The sequence below is a fragment of the Lampetra fluviatilis genome, chromosome 57 (genome assembly GCF_964198595.1).
Source record: "Lampetra fluviatilis chromosome 57, kcLamFluv1.1, whole genome shotgun sequence".
NCBI lineage: Eukaryota > Metazoa > Chordata > Hyperoartia > Petromyzontiformes > Petromyzontidae > Lampetra > Lampetra fluviatilis.
This window is the reverse complement of record NC_136331.1, coordinates 2,962,129-2,988,987: the sequence shown is the minus strand read 5'-3', so window position 1 is coordinate 2,988,987 and position 26,859 is coordinate 2,962,129. Positions and strand designations below refer to the sequence as shown.

The 26,859-nt window shown below is 50.6% G+C and overlaps 1 protein-coding gene across 1 annotated transcript in view; it reads left to right on the top strand.

Annotated features, from left to right (window-relative positions):
• The window catches only part of MMS22L (MMS22 like, DNA repair protein), a 189,657-nt gene that overhangs the window by 45,084 nt on the left and 117,714 nt on the right, over positions 1-26,859 (top strand). The window contains exons 10-15 of the mRNA XM_078880318.1: positions 780-836; positions 2,826-2,945; positions 4,996-5,228; positions 7,817-7,967; positions 9,601-9,685; positions 11,333-11,681. Of these exons, the coding sequence (XP_078736444.1) occupies positions 780-836; positions 2,826-2,945; positions 4,996-5,228; positions 7,817-7,967; positions 9,601-9,685; positions 11,333-11,681 (995 nt within the window). The remainder of the gene's footprint in view (positions 1-779; positions 837-2,825; positions 2,946-4,995; positions 5,229-7,816; positions 7,968-9,600; positions 9,686-11,332; positions 11,682-26,859) is intronic.

Here is a 26,859-nt window from a genome sequence, read left to right as displayed (position 1 = left end):
ACTCACTCATTTGCTCACTCATCCACCCACCCACCCATTCACTCACTCGCCTATTCACTCACTCAATCACCTACTCACTCATTTGCTCACTCATCCACCCACCCACCCATTCACTCACTCGCCTATTCACTCACTCAACCACCTACTCACTCATTTGCTCACTCATCCACCCACCCATTCACTCACTCGCCTATTCACTCACTCAACCACCTACTCACTCATTTGCTCACTCATCCACCCACCCACCCATTCACTCACTCGCCTATTCACTCACTCAACCACCTACTCACTCATTTGCTCACTCATCCACCCACCCACCCATTCACTCACTCGCCTATTCACTCACTCAACCACCTACTCACTCATTTGCTCACTCATCCACCCACCCACCCATTCACTCACTCGCCTATTCACTCACTCAACCACCTACTCACTCATTTGCTCACTCATCCACCCACCCATTCACTCACTCGCCTATTCACTCACTCAACCACCTACTCACTCATTTGCTCACTCATCCACCCACCCACTCACTTGCATATTCACTCACTCAACCACCTACTCACTCATTTGCTCACTCATCCACCCACTCATCCACCCACTCACTTACTCGCCTATTCACTCACTCAACCACCTACTCACTCATTTGCTCACTCATCCACCCACTCATCCACCCACCCACTCACTCGCATATTCACTCACTCAACCACCTACTCACTCATTCGCTCACTCATTCACCCACTCACTCACTCGTGTGCTAATCCGTGTTGTGAATCCAGTTTCAGAGTAATTGGCCGTTGATGGAGGAATTCCTGAGGAAGTGTTTCGATTCACAGGTATGAGTGCATCATCATCATCGTCGGTATCCTCTGCTCTTAACTAGTGCCATCACTATCAGCAGAAGCATTTTCATAACTATAATCAGTAGCATATTTTCATCCTTAGTATCATCGGCTGCATCAATATCAGCTGCATCATTACCGTCATCATCATCATCATCATTCACCAGGAGTGTCAACATCTCCGTCATTCTAGATTTTAAGTTTTCGTGACTGCAAGGATCCATACTCTTTGGTTCTTTCGGTAAAGTCACGTGGGTGGAAAATAAAAAATAAAAATAACTAAATAAAATCACGACGTTTCGGAGGCAACACAAGCTTCCGTCATCAGGTGGGACAACCACAGCAAAAAAAAAATACAGAATTATTGTAGTGGGACAGTAGTTCTGTTTTTTGCTGTAGTTGTCCCACCTGATGACGGAAGCTTGTGTTGCCTCCGAAACGTCGTGATTTAATGTAGTTATTTTTATCTTCGTCATGTACACCTCATCACCATCAGCAGCAGCAGCAGCATCAGCAGCAGCATCATCATCAGCAGCATCATCGTCATCAGCATCATCATCATCGGCAGCATCATCATCGGCAGCAGCATCATCATCATCAGCATCATCATCGGCAGCAGCATCATCGGCAGCATCATCATCGGCAGCATCATCATCGGCAGCATCATCATCAGCATCATCATCGGCATCATCATCATCAGCATCATCATCATCAGCAGCATCATCATCAGCATCATCATCGGCAGCATCATCATCGGCAGCATCATCATCGGCAGCATCATCATCATCAGCAGCATCATCATCAGCATCATCATCGGCAGCATCATCATCGGCAGCATCATCATCGGCGGCAGCATCATCATCAGCATCATCATCATCAGCATCATCATCGGCAGCATCATCATCGGCAGCATCATCATCGGCAGCAGCATCATCGGCAGCATCATCATCAGCAGCATCATCATCAGCAGCATCATCATCATCAGCAGCATCATCATCAGCATCATCATCGGCAGCATCATCATCGGCAGCATCATCATCGGCGGCAGCATCATCATCAGCATCATCATCATCAGCATCATCATCGGCAGCATCATCATCGGCAGCATCATCATCGGCAGCAGCATCATCGGCAGCATCATCATCGGCAGCATCATCATCGGCAGCATCATCATCGGCAGCATCATCATCGGCAGCATCATCATCGGCAGCATCATCATCAGCAGCATCATCATCAGCAGCATCATCATCATCAGCATCATCATCGGCAGCAGCATCATCGGCAGCATCATCATCGGCAGCATCATCATCATCAGCATCATCATCGGCAGCAGCATCATCGGCAGCAGCATCATCGGCAGCATCATCATCGGCAGCATCATCATCAGCAGCATCATCATCATCAGCAGCATCATCGGCAGCATCATCATCGGCATCATCATCATCGGCAGCAGCATCATCAGCATCATCATCGGCAGCATCATCATCGGCAGCATCATCATCGGCAGCATCATCATCGGCAGCATCATCATCGGCAGCATCATCATCAGCATCATCATCGGCAGCAGCAAGAGTAGAAGCTGTATCTTTACAGCTTCGTATTCTCTGATTGACCCCAGACACATGGGAAGGCAGCAGCAGCCAGGCGGTGAGAAACCAACACTACCAACACATGTTGGTGATGGTGGTGGTGGTGATGGTGGTGGTGATGATGGTGGTGATGGTGGTGGCGATGATGGTGATGGTGACGACGGTGACGGTGGTGGTGATGGTGGTGGTGGTTGGTGGCGGTGATGATGGTGGTGGTGAGGATGGTGGCGATGATGGTGGCGATGGTGGTGGCGATGATGGTGATGGTGACGACGGTGACGGTGGTGGTGATGGTGGTGGTGATGATGGTAGTGATGATAGTGGTGGTGGTAGTGGTGGTGGTTGGTGAGGATGGTGATGATGGTGTTGGTGGCGTGCCGTCGACTTTCGCTAGCACTGCCAGAGAGAGGAGCGTCTGCGAGCCACCCTGATCCACACGCTGTCCCTGTGCGACCTGTGGGAGCCGAGCGTGGCTGCGGTTGCCTTCCTGTGGGAGTTCTACAGCAAGCGGCTGGTGAGCAAGCGGAGCCGGTCGCCTCTTGCGGACGTGCGGGGAGTGGGGGGCTGTTGTTTGAACCCCCAGGTCGTCGAAATATGCCTCTTAAGGGGTTCAACCGGAGGTCGCAAACCTTGTTTTTATTCCTTACCCGTACCCGTACCCGGCCGCACCAGGGTCGCAAACGGGTACCCGTACCCGGCCGTACCCGTACCCTACCCGTACCCGGCCGGGTACGGGTAGGGTACGGGTATCGGGTACCTGATTGCGACCTCTGGGATGAAGCCATGTTGCAGGCGCGGGTGGGTTGATACTAGGAACTTGAATTGTGAGAAGAGACAAGACGTTGGGAAATGAGTGGCACACGGTGACTCACCAGTGACTCACGGCCTACCCGTACCCGGCCGCACCAGGGTCGCAAACGGGTAGCCGGGTATCGGGTAGGGTACGGGTATCGGGTACCCGGTTGCGACCTCTGCCTCGGTGTGTTTCTCTACTGCCCCTGTTGGACATCTGTGAAAAAGAGCGTTGTACCCCCATCGGATTTCTCCAGGACAGATGCATATTCCGATTCTGGCTATTGGAGGATGTTGCAAACACTCTTTGGGTCTTTCGTTAAAGTCACGTAGGAAGAGAAAATAATAAAGTAAACAATTATTTAATTTGTTATAACATTCTAAATGTATTTTTTTTCTGTTTCTATTATAAAATAATAAATTTAAATAATAATTTAAAGTCACGTAGACAGAGAAAACCAAAAAGTTAATATTTATTTAATTTATTGTAAAACACGAAATGTAATATTTATTTGATTTGTTATTTTCTTTTTTCTATTATAAAACAATACATTTAAATAATTATTTAAAGTCACGTAGAAAGAGAAAGCAATAAAGTACATATTTATTTAATTTATTATAAAACAGGAAATTTAAATAATTCGATTCATTATTTTCTCTTTCTACGTGACTTTACCGAAAGAACCAAAGAGTAGGTCCTGCAGTCGCGAAAGCTCCACATCAAGTTTGATGTTGCGGCAGTGAATGCCGTGTCAGGGCTATAAACCAGGAGCTGTTACTGGTAGGAACCTCCTGGTTACACCAGCCCACACGGGATTATTGTGTCCGTCCGTCCGTCGTGAAGGGAGGGGCTGGGTGGGGAGGGAGGGGCTGGGTGGGGAGGGGCTGGGTGGGGAGGGTGGGGAGGGGCTGGGTAGGAGGGTGGGGAGGGTGGGGCTGGGTGGGGAGGGGCTGGTCACCCCGTGGTGCCCTTATAAAACTCAACGTTTAACCGACTCACGCCGGCTTGTGCCCGCCCTCACAGTCGGGGCATATTTGCGGAATACACCACGCCGCCGTTGACCCTGCAGGCCATTGACCGAGCAACCCAACGTTCCTACCAGCTCCCTCCGCAGGAATGTGTTGAGTACCTGGTTTGAGTCCTGGGTCCGTGTCTCTCTCCTTATCTCTGTCTCTCTCTCTTTGGAGGGTCATCAAGGCTGTCAGGGCTATAAGCCGGTAATCTCGAGTTCTTGGGATTATGTCTTCTTTTTTTAAATCCTTTATATTAAGTTCACTTGCTTGCTTGCTTGCTTAGGACCGTGCAAATCTTTCGGTCGTTTTTTAACCCACTTCCCGTGATCCAATCGAGCTGACATTTTGCACACAGACTCGTTGTGCGTGACAATTAATGTTCGTGAAAAAACAATTCCAAAATGTTACACTTTTTAGGACAAAAATATTATATTTAATCACCAATTGCTTAATGGTGCAATGCAATCATCTGACCCATAGGTGGCAGCCATCTCAAGCCAGAGGACGAGAGGACCCACGCATATAAAGGATTTATAGTGAAAAACTTTGTTTTTACGGGTTATACTTATTTTACTTTAGGGGCTTTAAAAGGGCTGTGTCAGACGGTGAGCCCATCCACATTTTCTGACATGGTGGGTGTTTTGAGTCCTAAATCTGTACCTCTGTGAGTAATACTACAAGCCTTTAATCTCTTGAGTTCCTCGGCTCAAGTCTTCATCCAGCAGTCGATCGATCGTGGATGATGGTCTCTCGCACAGAACGATCTCTTCAACGTGCCGAGGCTCGGCCTGCAGGGATTGGTCAACGCCACCACCTCTCCTGCGCTCTTATTGGCCGACGTCCGGGCGTGCTGCCCGCTAAGTCCTGCCCACCGTGCCAATTCTATCCAATCGCGGACCAGCTTCCAACTCTTCGTGGCCATCCTTTCTGGCTACCTGATTGGTCGATGTGGGAGACCCGGTGTGCGATCGTGGGCTCAGATCAAGGGCAGGTGAGAGGGAACACAAGCGTATTTCACTGGTCAACAACAAAAAAAACATCTTCTTGGTTCTTTCGGTAAAGTCACGTAGAATGGAAGTAATAAAATAATAAAAATAAAACATAATAAAATAAAATAATAAAATAATATTATAAAATAATAAAATAATATTATAAAATAAAATAATGTAATAAAATAATATTATGAAATAATATTATAAAATAATATAATATTTTTCTTATTTTATTATTTCCCTTCTACGTGACTTTACCGAAAGAACCAAGAAGATGAATCCCTGCAGTCACGAAAGATTTAAATCGTATTACACTGGTCAACAACAAAACAAGTTTTTTCTGGCCTGGACTTTTGCAGCTGTTCTAGACTAATTTCAGGGTGCTGATTCCAAATCTGATCTCAGATTTTCTCTATCACATCTCATTTTTATGCTATCGGCATACCCCATTTTCATTGATTTTACCCGAAATTAACTCTGTCACTTATAATCTTAATTTAGGAGCTTTCGTGACTGCAGGAATTATTATTTGGTTCTTTTCGGTTAAGTCACGTCTAAAAATAAAATAAAAATAAAATATTATTTTATTTTTAGACGTGACTTAACCGAAAAGAACCAAATAATCTGTCACTTATGATTGCAAGTTGTTGCGAGTCAGTGACTGCTTTAGTGTTAAAATATGGTGCTGTATTTTTAGGATAGTGTGTTTATAATATCATTTTATGTAGATATCCACATTTATTTAAGATTTTTCTTCTGCAGTTTTTATTGAAAATGCAATATTTGATATCTCAAAAACCTGATGTGATAGACAAAAACTGATGCCAGATTTGGAATCAGCACCCCAAAATTACCTTAAAATCGTTGGAATACCTTATGCCAGAAAAAAGTGTGTTGACCAGTGTTATTGGCAATTCATCCACAAAGGTTTGCAAGTTGGCTTGAGTGGAAATGAGTTTCACCCATGGTCCTATTAGTTCCAACTCTGTTGTGGGTATGTGAATGAGTGAGTGGGTGATCGAGTGTATGTTTGGGTGGGAGACTGAATGAGTGAGTGGATGGGTGAATGAATAAATGAGCGATTAAGTGAATGAGTGAGTGACTGTCTCTGTAGTAGAGTGATAGGTGATAAAGCGAATGAGGGATTTGGAGTCTGGCTGGGAGACTGATTGGTTGACTGAGTGAGTGGGTGGATGTATGGGTGGGTGAATCAGTTAGTGGTTGGGTAAGTGAGTGAAACTTTGCGCGAGCCGGTGAGTGGATGTCTGGCTGGGAGACTGAATGAGTGAATGTATAGGTGAGTGGGTTAATGAGAGGGTGAATGGGTGAGTGAGTGGATTTAACACGTAGCCTTTCGTGACCGATATTTTCCATGACAGTTTTTGGTTCAGATCTCGTCAATATAAATGTGTCGTTCAACCCGCCACCACCTGACACAGCCAAGACACACTTTTGTGTTGAACTCGTAACTAATTCGACACGTTCTGTTTACGTGACAAACCTTACTAATCGGCTGTGTCGGGTGGTGGAGGTTTTTACGACACATTTGTATTAACGCGATCGAACCCAAAGAAAACCTTATTATGAGTGAGTAGATGTCTGTGTGTGTGTGAGTGAGTGAGCCACCCAGCGACCTCTCAATTCAACTCACTGTCGCCCCCCTCCCTAATTTTTTTTAACCATCAGACGAGAAAGATGCTCGGTCTTTCGGCACTTTGCTGCGTTCATCATGTCGTTTTTTTAGTTTTTTTTGTTTGCTTATGTGCCCTTCCCTCCCTCCACTCCCTCCCTCCCCCCTTACCTCCCTCCCCTACCTCTCTCCCTCCCTCACCTCACCTCCCTCACCTACCTCCCTCACCTACCACCCTCCCTCCCTCCCCTCACCTACCACCCTCCCTCCCGCCCTCCCTCCCTCACCTCACCTCCCTCACCTCACCTCACCTCCCTCCCCTACCACCCTCCCTCACCTCCCTCACCTCCCTCCCTCACCTCCCTCACCTCACCTCCCTCACCTCCCTCCCTCCCCTCCCTCTCTCACCTCACCTCACCTACCACCCTCCCTCACCTACCACCCTCACCTACCACCCTCCCTCACCTCCCTCCCTCACCTCCCTCACCTCCCTCCCTCACCTCCCTCCCTCCCCTCACCTCACCTACCACCCTCCCTCACCTCCCTCCCCTACCTCCCTCCCTCACCTCCCTCACCTCCCTCCCTCACCTCCCTCCCTCCCCTCACCTCACCTACCACCCTCCCTCACCTCCCTCCCCTCCCTCACCTACCACCCTCCCTCACCTCCCTCACCTACCACCTCACCTACCTTCCTCACCTCACCACCCTCCCTCACCTCCCTCACCTCCCTCACCTCACCTCACCACCCTCCCTCACCTCCCTCACCTCACTTCCCTCACCTCCCTCACCTCCCTCACCTACCACCCTCCCTCACCTCCCTCACCTCCCTCACACCACCTCACCTCCCTCACCTCACCACCCTCCCTCACCTCCCTCACTTCACTTCCCTCACCTCCCTCACCTCCCTCACCTACCACCCTCCCTCACCTCCCACACCTCACCTCCCTCCCTCCACAGAATTTACTCCAAATTCCACAAGCGGCGTATGCAGGACCTCTGCGAGGCCGGCATCCACAACTTTGTGCGCCTCTTCCTGTCCGTCGCGGTGGCAGTGGCGGAGCGGAGAGAGACGTCGCAGGCGGCGGAGGAAGGGGCGGCAGAGTCGGACGTGAGCTCGGGTTTTGACGCGGCGATGGGAAGGGGGCGATGCTTGCGCGTTTTCATTTTTAAATCCTTTATATTAAGTTCGCTTGCTTGCTTGCTTGCTTGCGCGCTTACGACCGTGCAAATCTTTCGGTCGTTTTTTAACCCACTTCCCGTGATCCAATCGAGCTGACATTTTGCACACAGACTCGTTGTGCGTGACAATTTATTTTCGTGAAAATTTTCCAAAATTTTCCACTTTTTAGGAAAAAAAATATTTCATATTTAATTTAAAATACCAACGTGATAAAAATGAAACTCTTACTCAAGAAAAACAGAAATGAATAATAAAATAAAACCGATGCCACGCATATAAAGGATTTATAGTGAAAAACTTTGTTTTTACGGGTTAATTTTTTAATTGTTTATATTTTTCGATTTAAAGCTTTCGTGACTGCAGGGATTCATCTTCTTGGTTCTTTCGGTAAAGTCACGTAGAAGGGAAGTAATAAAATAATAAAAAACATATTATTATAATAATAAAAAACATATTATTATGTTTTATTTTCATTAATTTTATTACTTCCCTTCTATGTGACTTTACCGAAAGAACCAAGAAGATGTATATATTTTTTTATTATCATTTTTATTTACAGAATTTTTTTTCTAATTGTAATATTTTAGTAATAGGTTTTTGCCCTTTCAACTGGTACAAAAACTGACACCTTTATACAAGGCATCATGTTTGAGTTGTACGCCTTTTGGCGTCATCTGGTCCAACACCAATGGAGACTAGGCTCTAAGAAAAGCTGTCTCGGGTGTGGACCAATCAACTTCAAGAACAATGCATATCATTATCATCATCAGAGTTGTTTCTTTTTGTTTGCATTTTGACTGCTTGTGTTGTGCTTATTGCAAACATATGATGCCTATATATATTTTGCCACTGGTAAAGGAGTGTAATATTTTACTTTTTTTTACTTTGCACAGCTCAAAAAACTTTAAGCGTCCAGCAACAAACGGCGCTATCACAGTTGTAACATACGAGTTGACGAGTTTTTTTAAATTTCATTTACTCCTCAAAGAAGGCAATAAGTGCTTGGGAAAACAGACGATGTGCGGGGGGGGGGGGGAAGGAAGGATTTCCAAAGTGGAGCAGAAAGAGAAGTGATGTGACCTGTGGTATCCGAGTAAGTGACTTGGTGAGCGGGTGAGTGAGCGGGTGAGCGGGTGAGTGGGTGAGTGAGCGGGTGAGCGGGTGAGTGGGTGAGTGGGTGAGTGGGTGAGCGGGTGAGTGAGTGGGTGAGTGGGTGAGCGGGTGAGTGAGCGGGTGAGTGAGCGGGTGAGCGGGTGAGCGGGTGAGCGGGTGAGCGGGTGAGCGGGTGAGCGGGTGAGCGGGCTTCGTTCACTGTGTGGGTGAGCGGGTGAGCGGGTGAGCGGGCTTCGTTCACTGTGTGGGTGAGCGTTGCTGCGACCTGCAGACTTTGTGGTTTGGCAGGTGTGTGATGGTTTGAACGCAGTTTTTGTCTCACCCCACACACCCCTCGTTTCATGTCAAATAACATCCCGTGAGCTTGCGTGTAGCAGCGCGTTCAAATGGCTCGCCGTCCGATGGGTGGATTCCTTTAATTTTTGTTTGGTCACGGTTTTATCCTCAGCTGCAGGAAGTGACGTCACGGATGTTGGAGCTGCTCGACCTTGTGAATGCGGACTCGATGGCCGTGCGTCTCGCCGTGTGGAGAGGTGAGTGGGCTCGCGATTTGCCGTGTCCGACACGCCGGGTCGGGGACCAAGTCAAGGACTTGATGAGTAACTACACGGTCGGTGTCTGCAGCTACATACTATTAACATTCCTTCACTTCATTAATGCTACTCCTACCCCCTCCCTTTGATTCTGCTAATCCCGCATAATGCACGGGCATAATGACTTTAAACCCCCTTCCCACCTCTTACGCACTTCACAAGTAGTACGAATCCCATATCTGCATTTCCCATAAATATGCTAAATTCCTATTGATATGCAAATTATTTTGTCAAGGCGCTCCTTCCCACTCCAACCCAGCTTAAATAGACACTCCAAGCCTGGGGCGTGTCATTCAGACGCTGTCTTCTCGACAGACCTGTTTCTTCACCTGAGGACGACGGCTGCTTGCGTTGTGGCCGAAACGTCGTGAGAATTATTTTATTATGTTTTATTTTTATTAATTTATTACTTCCCTTCTACGTGATGACTTTACCGAAAGAACCAAGAAGATACACGGTCGGTGTCGACACGATACTCGACTCTTTCTATCTTACAAGGTGTGGGCCCACTGAGCTGTAGGGCTCTGTATCAGAAGCGACCTGGCCAACACAAATGAAAGCTCAACTAAGTGCCTTGTCACCGTGTGGAAATTTCTAGCGGCCAAATACAGCATCGACGCTTGACGTCGATTGTGAATGTGGAGGGGAAAAACCGGAGGACCCGGAGAAAAATCCACGCGACCACGGGGAGAGAGAGAGACACGCAAACTCCAAATATACAGCAGCAGGCGTCAGGGTCGGGATTGAACCCACGACCTCCTGTACACCAGGCGGGGTAGTTAACATCTCCTAGCCACCGTGATGATGATGAGAGAGAGAGACACGCAAACTCCAAATATACAGCAGCAGGCGTCAGGGTCGGGATCGAACCCACGACCTCCTGCATACCAGGCGAGGTAGTTAACATCTCCTAGCCACCGTGATGATGATGAGAGAGAGAGACACGCAAACTCCAAATATACAGCAGCAGGCGTCAGGGTCGGGATCGAACCCACGACCTCCTGCATACCAGGCGAGGTAGTTAACATCTCCTAGCCACCGTGATGATGATGAGAGAGAGAGACACGCAAACTCCAAATATACAGCAGCAGGCGTCAGGGTCGGGATCGAACCCACGACCTCCTGTACACCAGGCGAGGTAGTTAACATCTCCTAGCCACCGTGATGATGATGAGAGAGAGAGACACGCAAACTCCAAATATACAGCAGCAGGCGTCAGGGTCGGCATCAAACCAACGACCTCCTGTATCCCAGGCGAGGCAGGTAACATCTCCTAGCCACCGTGGCGCCTGTTTTAACACGGCCATCACTCACTGACTCTCCCTGCACTCAATCGCTTTCGCTCGCCGCCCACTCACTCGCCGTTCCTCTCGGCTCCTCACTTGCCAACTCCCACTCGCCCACCAACTCGCTCACATCGCTCATTCATCCACCTCTCCCCTCCTCACCTCTCCCATCCTACCCCTCTCCCCTCTTCTCCCTCCCCTCCTCATCTCTCCCCTCCTCACCCCTCCTCACCTCTCCCCTCCTCACCTCACCCCTCCTCACCTCCCCTCCCCCTCCGCTCCCCCTCCCCCCCCTCCCCAGGCCTCTTCTCGCTGTGCCACCTGCGCTGTGACTCCGCCGCGGTGGCCCCTGCGCTGCTCTCCGTACCGTCTCGCCTCTGCTCGGAGCTCGGCTCGTTGGTCGCGGCCCCTCCCCCCGTGCCCCGTGGCGGCGGCGGCGGCGGCGGGGGGCCGTGGTGGCCCCTGGTGGCCTCCTACCTCGAGTGGACGCGCGACGCGCTCGACTCCGACCCGGGGTGGCGGCCCTGGCTGGCGGGCCTGCTCGCTGCAGGCCTGGCCGACGCACTCAGGGCCGCCAGCAGCAGCAGCAGCAGCCGCGCCAACTGGAACGAGGGCCTCAAGTTCCTGTGCGACGTCGTCGCCACGATGAGGTGCGGCGTGTGATGGGTGAGGTGCGGTGGTGGTGGTGATGGTGTAGGTGGTGGTGGTGGTGTAGGTCGTGGTGATGGTGTAGGTGGTGGTGATGGTGATGGTGTAGGTGGTGGTGATGGTGTAGGTGGTGGTGATGGTGTAGGTGGTGGTGATGGTGTAGGTAGTGGTGATGGTGTAGGTGGTGGTGATGGTGTAGGTGGTGGTGATGTGGTGCGGTGGTGGTGATGGTGTAGGTGGTGGTGATGGTGTAGGTCGTGGTGATGGTGTAGGTCGTGGTGATGGTGTAGGTGGTGGTGATGGTGTAGGTGGTGGTGATGGTGTAGGTGGTGGTGATGGTGTCGGTCGTGGTGATGGTGTAGGTGGTGGTGATGGTGTAGGTCGTGGTGATGGTGTAGGTGGTGGTGATGGTGTAGGTGGTGGTGATGGTGATGGTGTAGGTCGTGGTGATGGTGTAGGTGGTGGTGATGGTGTAGGTGGTGGTGATGGTGTAGGTGGTGGTGATGGTGTAGGTCGTGGTGATGGTGTAGGTGGTGGTGATGGTGTAGGTGGTGGTGATGGTGTAGGTCGTGGTGATGGTGTAGGTGGTGGTGATGGTGTAGGTGGTGGTGATGGTGTAGGTGGTGGTGATGGTGTAGGTCGTGGTGATGGTGTAGGTGGTGGTGATGGTGTAGGTGGTGGTGATGGTGTAGGTGGTGGTGATGGTGTAGGTGGTGGTGATGGTGTAGGTGGTGGTGATGGTGTAGGTGGTGGTGATGGTGTAGGTCGTGGTGATGGTGTAGGTCGTGGTGATGGTGTAGGTGGTGGTGATGGTGTAGGTGGTGGTGATGGTGTAGGTGGTGGTGATGGTGTCGGTCGTGGTGATGGTGTAGGTGGTGGTGATGGTGTAGGTCGTGGTGATGGTGTAGGTGGTGGTGATGGTGTAGGTGGTGGTGATGGTGATGGTGTAGGTCGTGGTGATGGTGTAGGTGGTGGTGATGGTGTAGGTGGTGGTGATGGTGTAGGTGGTGGTGATGGTGTAGGTCGTGGTGATGGTGTAGGTGGTGGTGATGGTGTAGGTGGTGGTGATGGTGTAGGTCGTGGTGATGGTGTAGGTGGTGGTGATGGTGTAGGTGGTGGTGATGGTGTAGGTGGTGGTGATGGTGTAGGTCGTGGTGATGGTGTAGGTGGTGGTGATGGTGTAGGTGGTGGTGATGGTGTAGGTGGTGGTGATGGTGTAGGTGGTGGTGATGGTGTAGGTGGTGGTGATGGTGTAGGTGGTGGTGGTGAGGTGCGGTGGTGGTGATGGTGTAGGTGGTGGTGATGGTGTAGGTGGTGGTGGTGAGGTGCGGTGGTGGTGATGATGTAGGTCGTGGTGATGGTGCGGTGGTGGTGTTGGTGTAGGTTGTGGTGATGAGTTGCGGTGGTGGTGATGGTGTAGGTTGTGGTAGTGGGGTAGAGGTGGTGGTGGTGATGGTGTAGGTCGTGGTGATAGGGTAGAGGTGGTGATAGTCATGAAATTGTCTTTTCCGAGACCAAGGTTCTCTGCAAACCTCCGGGCTACCATCAAAGGTTTGTACACGAAGCCATACAAATATACAAACACAGACATAATTTCAACCGTGATGATGGGTACAAACTCAGTAATCACTGGAAAGATGTTATTAACCACGCAAAAAAGACTTAATTACACTTTTTGGACCATCTTATCTGACAGGCACTATTTTAATTTACTTCACCGAGTGTTAACATCCACAGTGTTTAACAGTAATCTCTTCATTGTTCTTTGATCACCGCTCGCCACGTTTCCATTCATTGTGTTGAGCACTACGTGATGTCTTTGATCACCGCTCGCCCTCCGTCCCGGCGCGTCTCCATTCATTGTGTTGAGCACTGCGTGCAGTCTTTGATCGCCGCTCGCCCTCCGTCCCGACACGTCTCCATTCATTGTGTTGAGCACTGCGTGCAGTCTTTGATCACCGCTCCTCCTCCCTCCCGATACGTTTCCATTCATTGGCTACCACAGCCTGATAAGCTCTCCCCCCCCTCTCCACCTCCCTTCAACTTGCTTATAAGGGATTACATCTTGAATCATTGCTTCACTTGATGCAGCTAATTCGGCTGTGACGGTCCCACCTGATGACGGAGACTTGTGTTGCCTCCGAAACGTCGTGAATTTTATTTTGTTTTGTTTTATTTTACTTTCATTAATTTTAATGTTTTTACCTACGTGACTTTACCGAAAAAAAACCTGAGAATGTGGTGATAGTCGTTAAGATAGGGGGGGGGGTGGTGGTTGTGGTGAGGATAGAGATGTGATGGTGGTGATGGTGGGGAGCGGTAGTGTCAGCGGTTAGCCCGCTGTGCTACGAACCCGGCGACCCGAGTTTGATTCCCACTTATAGATAACACCAGTGACGATTATCTGAACCGGTCCTGGGCCTCCCCTCGGTCGGCTCAGCCTCAAATGGGTAGCTGCTGCGATGTGTAAACATCGTCACTGGGGAGACAGGAGGCCGGGCGTAGCGTTAGGCACCCAGCCCCTCGTGTGCCGTGCCGGCCTTCGTTGGTGCTCGCTAACAGCACTTGCCCCTACAGTTTATTAAGGCTATTGGGGGATCTTTGTCTTTTGGAAGGTGGTGATGGTCGTGGTGGTGGCGGTGGTGGTAGCGGTGGTGGTGGCGGTGGTGGTGGCGGTGGTTGTGATGATTGTGGAAGTGGAATTGATGATAGTTGTTCACTCACTCACTCACCCACCCGAACACTCACTCACTCACTCACCCACTCACTCACCCACCCGAACACTCACTTACTCACCCACTCACTCACCCACCCTAACACTCACTCACTCACTCACCCACCTGAACACTCACTCACCCACTCACTCACCCACCTGAACACTCACTCACTCACTCACCCACCTGAACACTCACTCACTCACCCACTCACTCACTCACTCACCCGCCTGAACACTCACTCACCCACTCACTCACTCACCCACCTGAACACTCACTCACTCACCCACTCACTCACTCACTCACCCACCTGAACACTCACTCACTCACTCACCCACCTGAACACTCACTGCTCTCCACCCCTTGTATGTGTAGTGGCGTAAAAGGGGTCACAATGGCGTTAGCGACAACTACCGTCACGAGAGTGGAAATGCACGTCCCGAGTCTCTCTCTCTGCCGCCAGAATTGATTTGACATGGAAGCGGGACCATAGGGGGCGAGGCATGGTTCTGGTGAGAGTGGTCGGAGAAGGGGCAAGTTAGGACGTGATTCTCTGTGTGAACCCGAGAGGGCACGTGACCGGGACAGAGTCGCGAGGGGGCCCCAAAGGGGACTCGGGGGACACGTGATGAGGGCCGAGAAGCTTCTGGAGAGATCCTGAAGGGGGGGGTGGGCCAGGTAATAAAGGCTCAGTCCTTTTGTTATGTAGACTAGCCGTAGTGTCAAGCCGCACCTTACCATAATAATAAAAGTGGACCGGTCCTGACCCATCCCCCTCCCCCCTTAACCAGTATATATACGGGGTAGTATCTCTTGGAATCTCTCATTTACTTGATACAGCTGTCGGGCTGTGACGGTTCCACCTGAAGACGGAAGCTTGTGTTGCCTCCGAAACGTCGTGATTTTTATTTTATTTTTTATTTTACTTTTATTAATTTTGATTTTTAAATCCTTTATATTAAGTTCACTTGCTTGCTTGTTTGCTCGCTTACGAGCGTGCAAATCTTTCGGTCGTTTTTTAACCCACTTCCCGTGATCCAATCGAGCTGACATTTTGCACATAGACTCTTTGTGCGTGACAATTTATTTTCGTGAAAAAAAAAATTCCATAACTTTACACTTTTTAGGAAAAAAAATATTATATTTAATTACCAATTGCTTAATGGTGGCAGGCAATCATCTGACCCATAGGTGGCAGCCACCTCAAGCCAGAGGACGAGAGGACTCTAGCCGCCACGCATATAAAGGATTTAGAGTGAAAAACTTTGTTTTTACGGGTTAATTTTTTTACCTACGTGACTTTACCGAAAAAACCTAAGAATATGAATCCTTGCAGTCACGAAAGCTTCACATCTAGAATCCTGAAGGGGGCTCATCGGAATAAAATCCGGGGTCCTGAGAGCGATCGAGGCTCCCTCGTGGAGGTCTGCTGCCTGCGTTGTGGCCGAAACGTCGTGAGAATTATTTTATTTTATTATGTTTTATTTTTATTATTTTATTGCTTCCCTTCTACGTGACTTTACCGAAAGAACCAAGAAGATGTGTCCGACAGTCTTCGGTTTCCGCCCTGGGTCGTCGGTCGAATACTCGACGGGATGGTCGGCAGTACGTTACTGACCTGTTGGGGTCGAGTTCACTTGTGAAATGTTCCGTAGCGGTCCCTGTTGGGCTGAGTAAATCAACGTGTTGCCTCCGAGTTCAAGTGTGTGCCTCCATAAACACATTTCTGCGGAGGGAGCTGGTAGGAACGTTGGTTTGCTCGTTCAATGGCCAGGGTCAACGGCGGCGTGGTGTATTCCACAAATATGGCCGATTGTGAGGGCGGGCACAAGCCGGCGTGAGTAGGTTAAACGTTGAGTTTTATAAGGGCACCACAGGGTGACCAGCCCTTCCCCACCCAGCCCACCCAGCCCGTCCCCACACAGCCCCACCCTCCCCTCCCAGCCCCACTCTCCCCACCCTCCCCACCCAGCCCTTCCCCACCCTCCCCTCCCCACCCAGCCCCACCTTCCCCACCCAGCCCCTCCCTTCCCACCCAGCCCCTCCCTGCACGACGGACGGGTGGACGGACACAATAATCCCCTGTGGGCTGGTGGAACCAGTGGGTTCCTACCAGTAAGAACACTACATATATATACTTTTTGATTTAGATTTGAAGCTTTCGTGACTGCAGGAATCCATACTCTTTGGTTCTTTCGGTAAAGCCACGTAGGTAGAACAATAAAATAGAGTAAACGCTGCATATATATAAAACGTATATACATATACACTTAGATGTGTAAACTAGAATGAGTGAAACTTTTCAGAATTGAAAGGTTCACATGGGAACAGCCTCAGCGCAGATTTTCATTCCTTATTCTCAGTGCACTCGCTCACAAAAAAACAACCACAGATGAGCGATTAATGTCGGCAAAAAAAATAAAACTTCTCACGAATTCTTAACCCCCTGTTGTAAAATTATACATTTTAACGGAGAGAACATCTTCATAAAATTGCATAAATAAGCATTTCATTATCCAGGCTAAACACTTCTTATTATTATCATCATTAGTGTCTTGAGACCAGCTTTCATGATCAGTATCTTGAGACCGGGTCTCAGGATCACTGTCATAAGTAGAGACCGGGTCTCAAGGTTAGAGTCTAGAGTAGAGACCGGGTCTCAGTGTCTAGAGTTTAGACCGGGACTCAGGGTCTCAGTGTTTAAAGTAGAGACCGGGTATCAGGGTCTCAGTGTCTAGAGTGGAGACCGGGTCTCAGGGTCAGAGTCTAGAGTAGAGACCGGGTCTCAGGGTCAGTGTCTAGAGTAGAGACCGGGTCTCAGGGTCTCAGTGTCTAGAGTAGAGACCGGGTCTCAGGGTCTCAGTGTCTAGAGTTGAGACCGGGACTCAGGGTCAGAGTCTAGAGTAGAGACCGGGTCTCAGGGTCAGTGTCTTGAGTTGAGACCGGGTCTCAGGGTCTCAGTGTTTAGAGTAGAGACCGGGTCTCAGGGTCTCAGTGTCTAGAGTATAGACCGGGTCTCAGGGTCAGAGTCTAGAGTAGAGACCGGGTCTCAGGGTCAGTGTCTTGAGTTGAGACCGGGTCTCAGGGTCTCAGTGTCTTGAGTCGAGACCGGGTCTCAGGGTCAGAACCTTGAGTTGAGACCGGGTCTCAGGGTCAGAGTCTTGAGTAGAGACCGGGTCTCAGGGTCAGTGTGTTGAGTTGAGACCTGGTGTCAGGGTCAGAGTCTTGAGTTGAGACCTGGTCTCAGGGTCAGAGTCTAGAGTGGAGACCGGGTCTCAGGGGCAGTGTCTAGAGTAGAGACCGGGTCTCAGGGTCAGAGTCTTGAGTAGAGACCGGGTCTCAGGGTCAGTGTGTTGAGTTGAGACCTGGTGTCAGGGTCAGAGTCTTGAGTTGAGACCTGGTCTCAGGGTCAGAGTCTAGAGTGGAGACCGGGTCTCAGGGGCAGTGTCTAGAGTAGAGACCGGGTCTCAGGGTCAGTGTCTAGAGTAGAGACCGGGTCTCAGGGTCAGTGTCTAGAGTTGAGACCGGGTCTCAGGGTCAGTTTCTTGAGTCGAGACCGGGTCCCAGGGTTTCAGTGTCTAGAGTAGAGACCGGGTATCAGCGTCAGCATCTAAAGTAGAGACCGGGTCTCAGGATTACTGTCTTGAGTTGAGACCGGGTCTCAGGGTCAGAGTCTTGAGTTGAGACCGGGTCTCAGGGTCAGAGTCTTGAGTTGAGACCAGGTCTCAGGGTCAGTGTCTAGAGTAGAGACCGGGTCTCAGGGTCAGTGTCTAGAGTAGAGACCGGGTCTCAGGATCACTGTCTTGAGTTGAGACCGGGTCTCAGGGTTAGAGTCTAGAGTAGCGACCGGGTCTCAGGATCACTGTCTTGAGTTGAGACCGGGTCTCAGGGTCAGTGTCTAGAGTAGAGACCGGGTCTCAGGGTCAGAGTCTTGAGTTGAGATCTGGTCTCTGTCTTTGTCTCTTTCTCCCTCCGTCTCTGCGTCTCTCCTCTCTCTAACCGAGGTCAGTGGGCTTTTCGCGCGGTGCGCTAAGAACTACCATACAAACACTTGCATATATATACATACACGGGTCATAAAACACAATTATGTGAATAGACTTTTATAGAGGCATACGCACAAATATAAGATCCCACATATAGCCTTTCACGGACTGCTGGGGCAAGTGCTGTTGACGAGCACCTATTAAGTAAGGTGTGCACAGTGCACAGGTATGGGTGATGTGGCTTTGGCACCATGCCCACCCGCCTTTGTCTCCCCGGTGCTGATATTTGCACACTGCACCAGGTAATCGGTCACAACTAAAGAATGCAAACTAGTTTTACTTTACCAGGTAAGGCCCACTGAGATATGTATTCCTCTTTCAGAAGCGACCTGGCTACCACAAATGATAGCTCAGCCAAGTGGCTTGTCACGTGAACATTTATAGCAGCAACATACTTTAAATGCGCATTTAATTCCAAATGTGGTGGGGAAAAAACGGAGAAAAATCCATGCGACCACGGGGAGAGAGAGATATGCAAACTCCAAACATACAGCAGGCTTCAGGGTCGGGATCAAACACATGACCTCCACAATACCAGTCAAAATAGTTTACATCTTGCCACCATGGCACCATTCAAGGCTGAGTCGACCTAGGCGAGTCCCAGAACTGGTTCAGTGAATCGCCAGCGGTGTTGGCCGTGAGTGAAGCGCGCTGACCGTTACACAACCGGTCCCCGCTCTCACACTCTCTAACCCTAAACGCACATACACACATACACACGTATTCATTAGCTGTGTATATAGCGCTTTGTAGGTGTACACGCGTGTGTATGTATGAGCTGAGTGGACTTGCCGATGACTGGTACCAGCGGTGTCAAGATCGGCCTCTGTGGAGGAGGCTCGTGAAGGACGCTACTGGGCAGTTGGAGGCAGTCGCCCTCCAACAACAACGTAGGGCAGAGGAGCGATGCTCACAACAACGAGCGGAGCGCCGAGTGGCTAAAGCACAGCAAGTTGGCACAGTAGGGGGCACAGGTGGTGCATCAGCCAGTCATCTCGGTCATTTCGGTCAGTCGACCCGTGGCACCTGGGTCTGCCCCGTGACCTCCTGCCAGCGGGCGTTCGACACTTCACGTGGTAGCCTCAAGGTGCACATGGCCTGGCACAAGCGTCGTGGTGACGTCACCGCCACTTAGTGGCGAATGGCGGTTGTTGTTGGTGGTGTGTGTGTGTCCGCAAGCTCTCATTAAGGTCACAGGTTAGTAGCGTTGTCCACGAACCACTCCTACACACTCGCTCGCCACACTCACGGTGGCTTTAATTCGACGCTTGTTTATCCAGGAAAGCTCGCTGAGTCTCAAGACTCTTTTATCGAGAGGGTGCTGCTCAATTTTCGGACGTTGCTGCTGCTGCTGCTGCGTGCGATCCCAATTGAGCAATTTGGTGGGAATTTTTTCCGGCGTTCAGATATTTTCCCCCCAATGTCGGTTACGTTGTAAGTTGTTGTTTTTTTTTGTCGCTACTTGAGGACAACCGGAGGACACGGAGGAAAACCCGTACACATACAGGCGGAGGACGTACAATTTCCACACGTGCTCAAAGGCACCCGAGTCAGGAATCAAACCCAGGTCTTTCTTGCCGTGAAACACAGGCAGGGGTCACGCCATTGCTGCCGCCTATATGTGGACACGTGTGTGTGTGTGTGTGCCTATATGTGGACACGTGTGTGTGTGTGTGCCTATATGTGGACACGTGTGTGTGTGTGCCTATATGTGGACACGTGTGTGTGTGTGTGTGCCTATATGTGGACACGCGTGTGTGTGTGTGTGCCTATATGTGCGCGTGTGTGTGTGTGCCTATATGCGTGTGTGTGTGTACACTCACTCCCCTCCGTGTTTAATATTCCTCGCTCATCCCCTGCCCGCTTGTTAGAGGCTGAGCCGTGTTTGCCTTTGGCCAAGAGTCTTGGGATTTTAACCCCAGCCTAGAACACCGCAGCCCTTACCCAACCCCACAACCCACACATCATCATCCTCCAAGCCCCGTGTATGTAGCAGCAGCAGCAGCAGCAGCTCACACCACCACCACCACCACACAACCAACCCCCCTCTACCACCACCACCACCATCGCCACCACCAACCGACCCCCCTACCACCACCACCACCACCACCCCTCTTTTTCATCTCCCACTTTTATAATGCCCTTATATATTTATTTAGTGTCCCGAGGGCCAAGCCGGGTCGGTCTGTGTTTTTAAAAATCACCCGACCGCCCTGTCACTCATCCGTCTCCCTGCTTGTGTGTGTGTGTGTGTTTACGTGTTTGTTTTGTTTGTGTGTGTGTGCTCTGCCTGCCTCGCCTGCCTGCATTGAGCCGGTCTGCATACGTTTGTGTGTTTTGTGTATACGTGTGTTGTGTGTGGTGGGGAGTGGTATAGTGTAGCGGTTAGCGCGCTGCGCTATGAACCCGGCGACACAGGTTCGATTCCCGCTCACGGCCAACACCAGTGACTGACGATTATCTGAACCGGTCCTGGGCCTCCCCTAGGTCGACTCAGCCTCAAATGAGTACCTGGTGCGGTGTGTAAACATTTCCACTAGGGAGACAAAGGCGGTCGGGCGTGGTGCTGGCCACCCACCCCCCTCGTGTACCGTTCCGGCCTTCATAGGTGCTCGCTAACAGCACTTGCCCCTACAGTCTGTTAAGGCTATATGGGGGATCTTTGTGTGTGGTGTGCAAGTGATTGTGAGAGAGTGTGAGTGCGTGTGAGAGAGAGAGAGAGTGTGAGTGCGCGTGTGTCCGTATGTCCATGTGCACATGCGTGTTTCTCTTTTTTTGTGTTGTGGGGAGCGGTGGTGTAGCGGTTAGCGCACTGCTCTATGAACCCGGCGACCCGAGTTCGATTCCCGCTCACGGCCAACACCAGTGAAATAATTGAACTTGTCCTAGGCCTCCCTTAGGTGGACTCAGCCTCAAATGGGTACCTGATGCAATGTGTAAACATCGCCACTGCGGAGACAATGTGGCCGAGTGTGGTGCTGGCCACTGACCCCCTCGTGTACCGTACCGGCCTTCATAGATGCTCCCCAACAGCACTTGCCCCAACAGTCTGTTGTTGAAGGCTAGGGTGTGGATGTGTGTCTTTGTGTGTGCGTGTGTGTACCAGTGAGTATATTTGTGAGCATGTGAGAGTGTCTGTATGTGTGTGTGTGAGTGTGTGTGTGAAGATATGCGATCACGTGTGTGTGTGTAAGTATATGACGCTGTGAGTAGGTGTGTGTGTGTGTGAGTGTGTGTGTGAAGATATGCGATCACGTGTGTGTGTGTAAGTATATGACGCTGTGAGTAGGTGTGTGTGTGTGTGTGAGTGTGTGTGTGTAAGTATATGACGCTGTGAGTAGGTGTGTATGTGTGTGTGAGTGTGTGTGTGTAAGTATATGACGCTGTGAGTAGGTGTGTGTGTGTGTGTGAGTGTGTGTGTGTAAGTATATGACGCTGTGAGTAGGTGTGTGTGTGAGTGTGTGTGTGAAGATATGCGATCACGTGTGTGTGTGTAAGTATATGACGCTGTGAGTAGGTGTGTGTGTGTGTGTGAGTGTGTGTGTGTAAGTATATGACGCTGTGAGTAGGTGTGTGTGTGTGTGTGAGTGTGTGTGTGTAAGTATATGACGCTGTGAGTAGGTGTGTGTGTGTGTGTGAGTGTGTGTGTGAAGATTTGCGATCACGTGTGTGTGTGTAAGTATATGACGCTGTGAGTAGGTGTGTGTGTGTGTGTGAGTGTGTGTGTGTAAGTATGTGACGCTGTGAGTAGGTGTGTGTGTGTGTGTGAGTGTGTGTGTGTAAGTATATGACGCTGTGAGTAGGTGTGTGTGTGTGTGAGTGTGTGTGTGTAAGTATATGACGCTGTGAGTAGGTGTGTGTGTGTGTGAGTGTGTGTGTGTAAGTATATGACGCTGTGAGTAGGTGTGTGTGTGTGTGAGTGTGTGTGTGTAAGTATATGACGCTGTGAGTAGGTGTGTGTGTGTGTGAGTGTGTGTGTGTAAGTATATGACGCTGTGAGTAGGTGTGTGTGTGTGTGTGAGTGTGTGTGTGTAAGTATATGACGCTGTGAGTAGGTGTGTGTGTGTGTAAGTATATGACGCTGTGAGTAGGTGTGTGTGTGTGTGTGAGTGTGTGTGTGTAAGTATATGACGCTGTGAGTAGGTGTGTGTGTGTGTGTGAGTGTGTGTGTGAAGATATGCGATCACGTGTGTGTGTGTAAGTATATGACGCTGTGAGTAGGTGTGTGTGTGTGTGTGAGTGTGTGTGTGTAAGTATATGACGCTGTGAGTAGGTGTGAGTGTGTGTGTGTGTGAGTGTGTGTGTGTGAGTAGGTGTGTGTGTGTGTGTTTCGCGAGTGTGTGCGGAGCGGAAATAATCAGTTGGTAAGCTGCGCTACGAATCCAGCGACCAGAGTTCAATTCCCGCTCACGGCCAACACCAATGACAATTGTCTGAACCCGTGCTTATGCTCTCCCCTAGGTTGACTTAGTCTTAAATGAGTACCACTTGTGTTGTACTGAATAAACATCAGGACTGGGGAAACAAAGACGGACAGGCGTGGGTCTCGTAACACCACGCTCTCGTGTGCCTTACCAGCCTTCATAGGTGCTCGCTAACACAATTTGCCCCAACAATTTTCTAAAAGCTACATGGGGGATTGTTGTACCGTATGTGTGTGTGTGTACACGCGTGCATTACATGTTAAAGTTTGCATGTATTAAGTATATGGTGGTAATTTTTTCGATTGAAAGCTTTCGTGACTGCAGGGATTCGTCTTCTTGGTTCTTTCGGTAAAGTCACGTAGAATGGAAATAATAAAATAATAAAAATAATAAAATAATTCTCACGACGTTTCGGCCACAACGCAAGCAGCCGTCCTCAGGTCTGTCTTCTCGACAGACCTGTTCTTCACCTGAGGACGGCTGCTTGCGTTGTGGCCGAAACGTCGTGAGAATTGTATTTTATTATGTTTTATTTTTATTATTTTATTATTTCCCTTCTACGTGACTTTACCGAAAGAACCAAGAAGATATATGGTGGTAGGTGTGTATGTGTGTGGGAGTGAATATGTGTGTGTGATATATTTAAGCTTGCATGTGTTAGATATGGTGGCAAGTGTGTGTGTGTGTGTGTGGGGTAGATATGTTTATGTGTGTGTGCGTGTGTTAGATACAATATCCAACACTAAGACTTATGAATTTGAAACGCGCACGCATATATATTCAACACACACACACACACACGCGAAAACGTACACACGCACGCACTTATATAGTATATCGAGTGTGTAATCCTCTGTGTGTGTGAATATATATGTGTGTTTACGTTTTAAATTCATAAGTCTTAGCGTTAGATATATTGTATGTGTGTGTGCATGTGTGTGTTAAGAATTATGGGGAGCGGTGGTGCAGCGGTTAGCGCGCTGCGCTACGAACCTGGCGACCCGGGTTCGATTCCCGCTCACGGCTAACACCGGTGACGATTGTCTGAACCGGTCCTGGGCCTCCCCTAGGTCGACTCAGCCTTAAATGATTATCTGGCGCGGTGTGTAAACATTGCTACTGGGGAGACAAAGGCGGTCGGGCGTGGTGCTGGCCACCCACCCCCTCGTGTACCGTTCCGGCCTTCATAGGTGCTCGCTAACAGCACTTGCCCCTACAGTCTGTTAAGGCTACACGGAGGGATCTTTGTCTTTTTTCAATTTATAGGTGTGCGTATATGTGTTCGATATACAAGTGTGTGTGTGTGTGTGTGCGCGCGCATCCGTCCGAGTTATGTATTTTAGTGTGTGCGCTACATTTATGTTTGTGTGTCTGAGTCGGCTCGCCAGATGGGCTCGTGCGCTGAGAGCAAAGTGGCGCGCAATCAAAAGGTCGCGGGTTCAAATCCTGGTTGGGAGCTGGGAGGCTAGGGGAGTTCAGTCAGCCCATCATCATCCTTTCCTCCGGGGTCGATAAGCAAAAGTACCACTTTGCGGTGGCAATCAACAGGGGTTGTCCTATGGATAGACTCGTCCGCACACCAAAGGAATGTGGAATTTCCATCACTGACTCAGGGCTTTGAATGGGAAAGGAAAACCAATGACATTGCAACTACGAACAACCACTCCCGAGTTCGATTGCCGCTAACAGGTGCCGGGCCTCCCCTAGGTTGACTCAGCCTTTAATGACGACCTAATGTGGTGTGTGAACATCGCCACTGGGGAGACAAAGGTGGCCGGGTGCGGGGCTTGCCACCCACCTCCTCGTGTGCCGTGCCGGTCTTCGTAGGCGCTCGCAAACCGCACTTGCCCCAACAGTCTGCTGCAGGCTATACGGGGGATCTTTGTCTTTATCTTTGTGTGGGTGGGTGGGGAGCGGTAGTGTCGCGGTTAGCGCTATGCTGCGCTACGAACCTGGCCACCCGGGTTCGATTCCCGCTCACGGCCAACACCAGTGACGATTACCTGAAACCGGTCCTCCCCTAGGTCGACTCGGCCTTAAATGAGTACCCGGTGCGGTGCTCGGTATGTGGTGAGTGTAGGCGAGTGCATGCACTGACTACTGCTCTCAGCAACTCTTGCCTCTCTCACCTCCCTCTCCCAAACCCTTTCTTTAATCTCACCTCTCACTCTCCCGCAGTCTCACTCTCACCCCTTCCTCTCACTCTCTCTTCCCCTCCTCACCCCATGACACCTGTATCACAGGTGGTTGCCTGCGGCTAGATTCTGATGTGCCCGTGCGTGTGTGCGTGTGTGCGTGTGTGTGCGCGCGCGCGTGAGTGTGTGTGTGCGCGCGAGTATGGGGAGTACGTGTACGGGGAGGCGGTAGTGCAGTGGTTCGCGCTCTGTGCTTTGAACTCGACGGCCCGGGTTCAAATTCTTGCTCACCACCAATGACAGTGACGGGTATCTGAACTGGTGCCAGACCCTCCCCTAGGTTGGCTCGGCCTGTAATGAGTACCTGATGTGGTGTGTGAACGTCAACTGTTGGGGGGCTAAGGTGGCCGTGTTGGGGGGCTAAGGTGGCCGTGTTGGCCTTCATGCGTGCTCTGCGGTAGGCCGTGTGAGGAATATCTTTTCTCCGCGTGTGTCGATGTGTGTGGTGTCTCGAGTTTGCTTCTTTGATTCTCAGCGGTCAGTGAACTGTGCAAACAGCGGTGGTGAACATCTGAACCGGTCCTCGACCTCCCATAGGTTCACTCAGCCTCAAATGGAGCACCTGGTGCGCTGTGTAAACATCGCCACTGGGGGTGACAAAGGCGGTCGGGCGTGGTGCTGGCCACCCACCCCCCCCCTCGTGTACCATTTCAGCCTTCATAGGTGCGAACACCACTTGCCCTAAGAGTCTTTTAAATGCTCTACGGTAGATCTGTGTATTTGTATATATGTGTGTACGTGTCCAGTGTGTACGTGTGTTTATATACGTGCGTGTGTAAATGTGTGCGTGCGTGCATGTGTGCACACGTGCGTGCGTGCGCGCGCATTTATAATTTATCCTCCCGCTGGCCTGTCGATGCCTGTGTTTATTTCCTCCTCCTCCATCCCCCCCCCCCTGCACACACTCGCGCAATGAGAGATTAAAGATTGATGCCTCCCGTGCACTCTCTCTCTCACCTACACCGGGCCACAGTTTCTATCCAGAGCTGGACGAGAAAGGGAGAGAATCGGGACGGCTCCAGGACTGGAACCCGTGGTCTCAATCCCCACTGGGCTCTGACACGGCCGTTATGAACCCCCGAGCGAGAGAGACGCTCTCACACCCAGGATCCTCAGTCGCGATGGCTCTGTGGCTCTCTCACACGGCCATCGTGAACTCGCAGAGATACAAGGAGAATAACATTTAAGGCACCCAGAACAGAGGTCGCAAACGGGTTTTGATTCCTTACCCGTACCCGGCCGCACCAGGGTCGCAAACGGGTACCCGTACCCGGCCGTAACCGTACCCTACCCGAACCCGGCCGGGTACGGGTAGGGTACGGGTATCGGGTACCCGATTGCGACCTCTGGGATGAAGCCATGTTGCAGGCGCGGGTGGGTTGATTCTAGGAACTTGAATTGTGAGAAGAGACAAGACGTTGGGAAATGAGTGACAATCACGGTGACTCACCAGTGACTCACGGTCTACCCGTACCCGGCCGCACCAGTGCGCAAACGGGTACCCGTACCCGGCCGGGTACGGGTAGCCGGGTATCGGGTAGGGTACGAGTATCGGGTACCCGGTTGCGACCTCTGACCCAGAATCTCGACTCAAGCTCAGGGTCTCAGTGGTTCTGGTTTGATGTCTGACATGGCCATTATGAGTAGCTTAGAGAGAGAGAGAGGGAAAGCCAACCCCATGGCTAGAACCCAGGATATATGAATGTCCATGGCTGTGGAGGCACCCACTCCCAGAATCTAACCGGGCACGTCAGCGGCGGTGCTGTGTTTTGTATTCAGCCAGAGGCGTCATCCTCCGTAG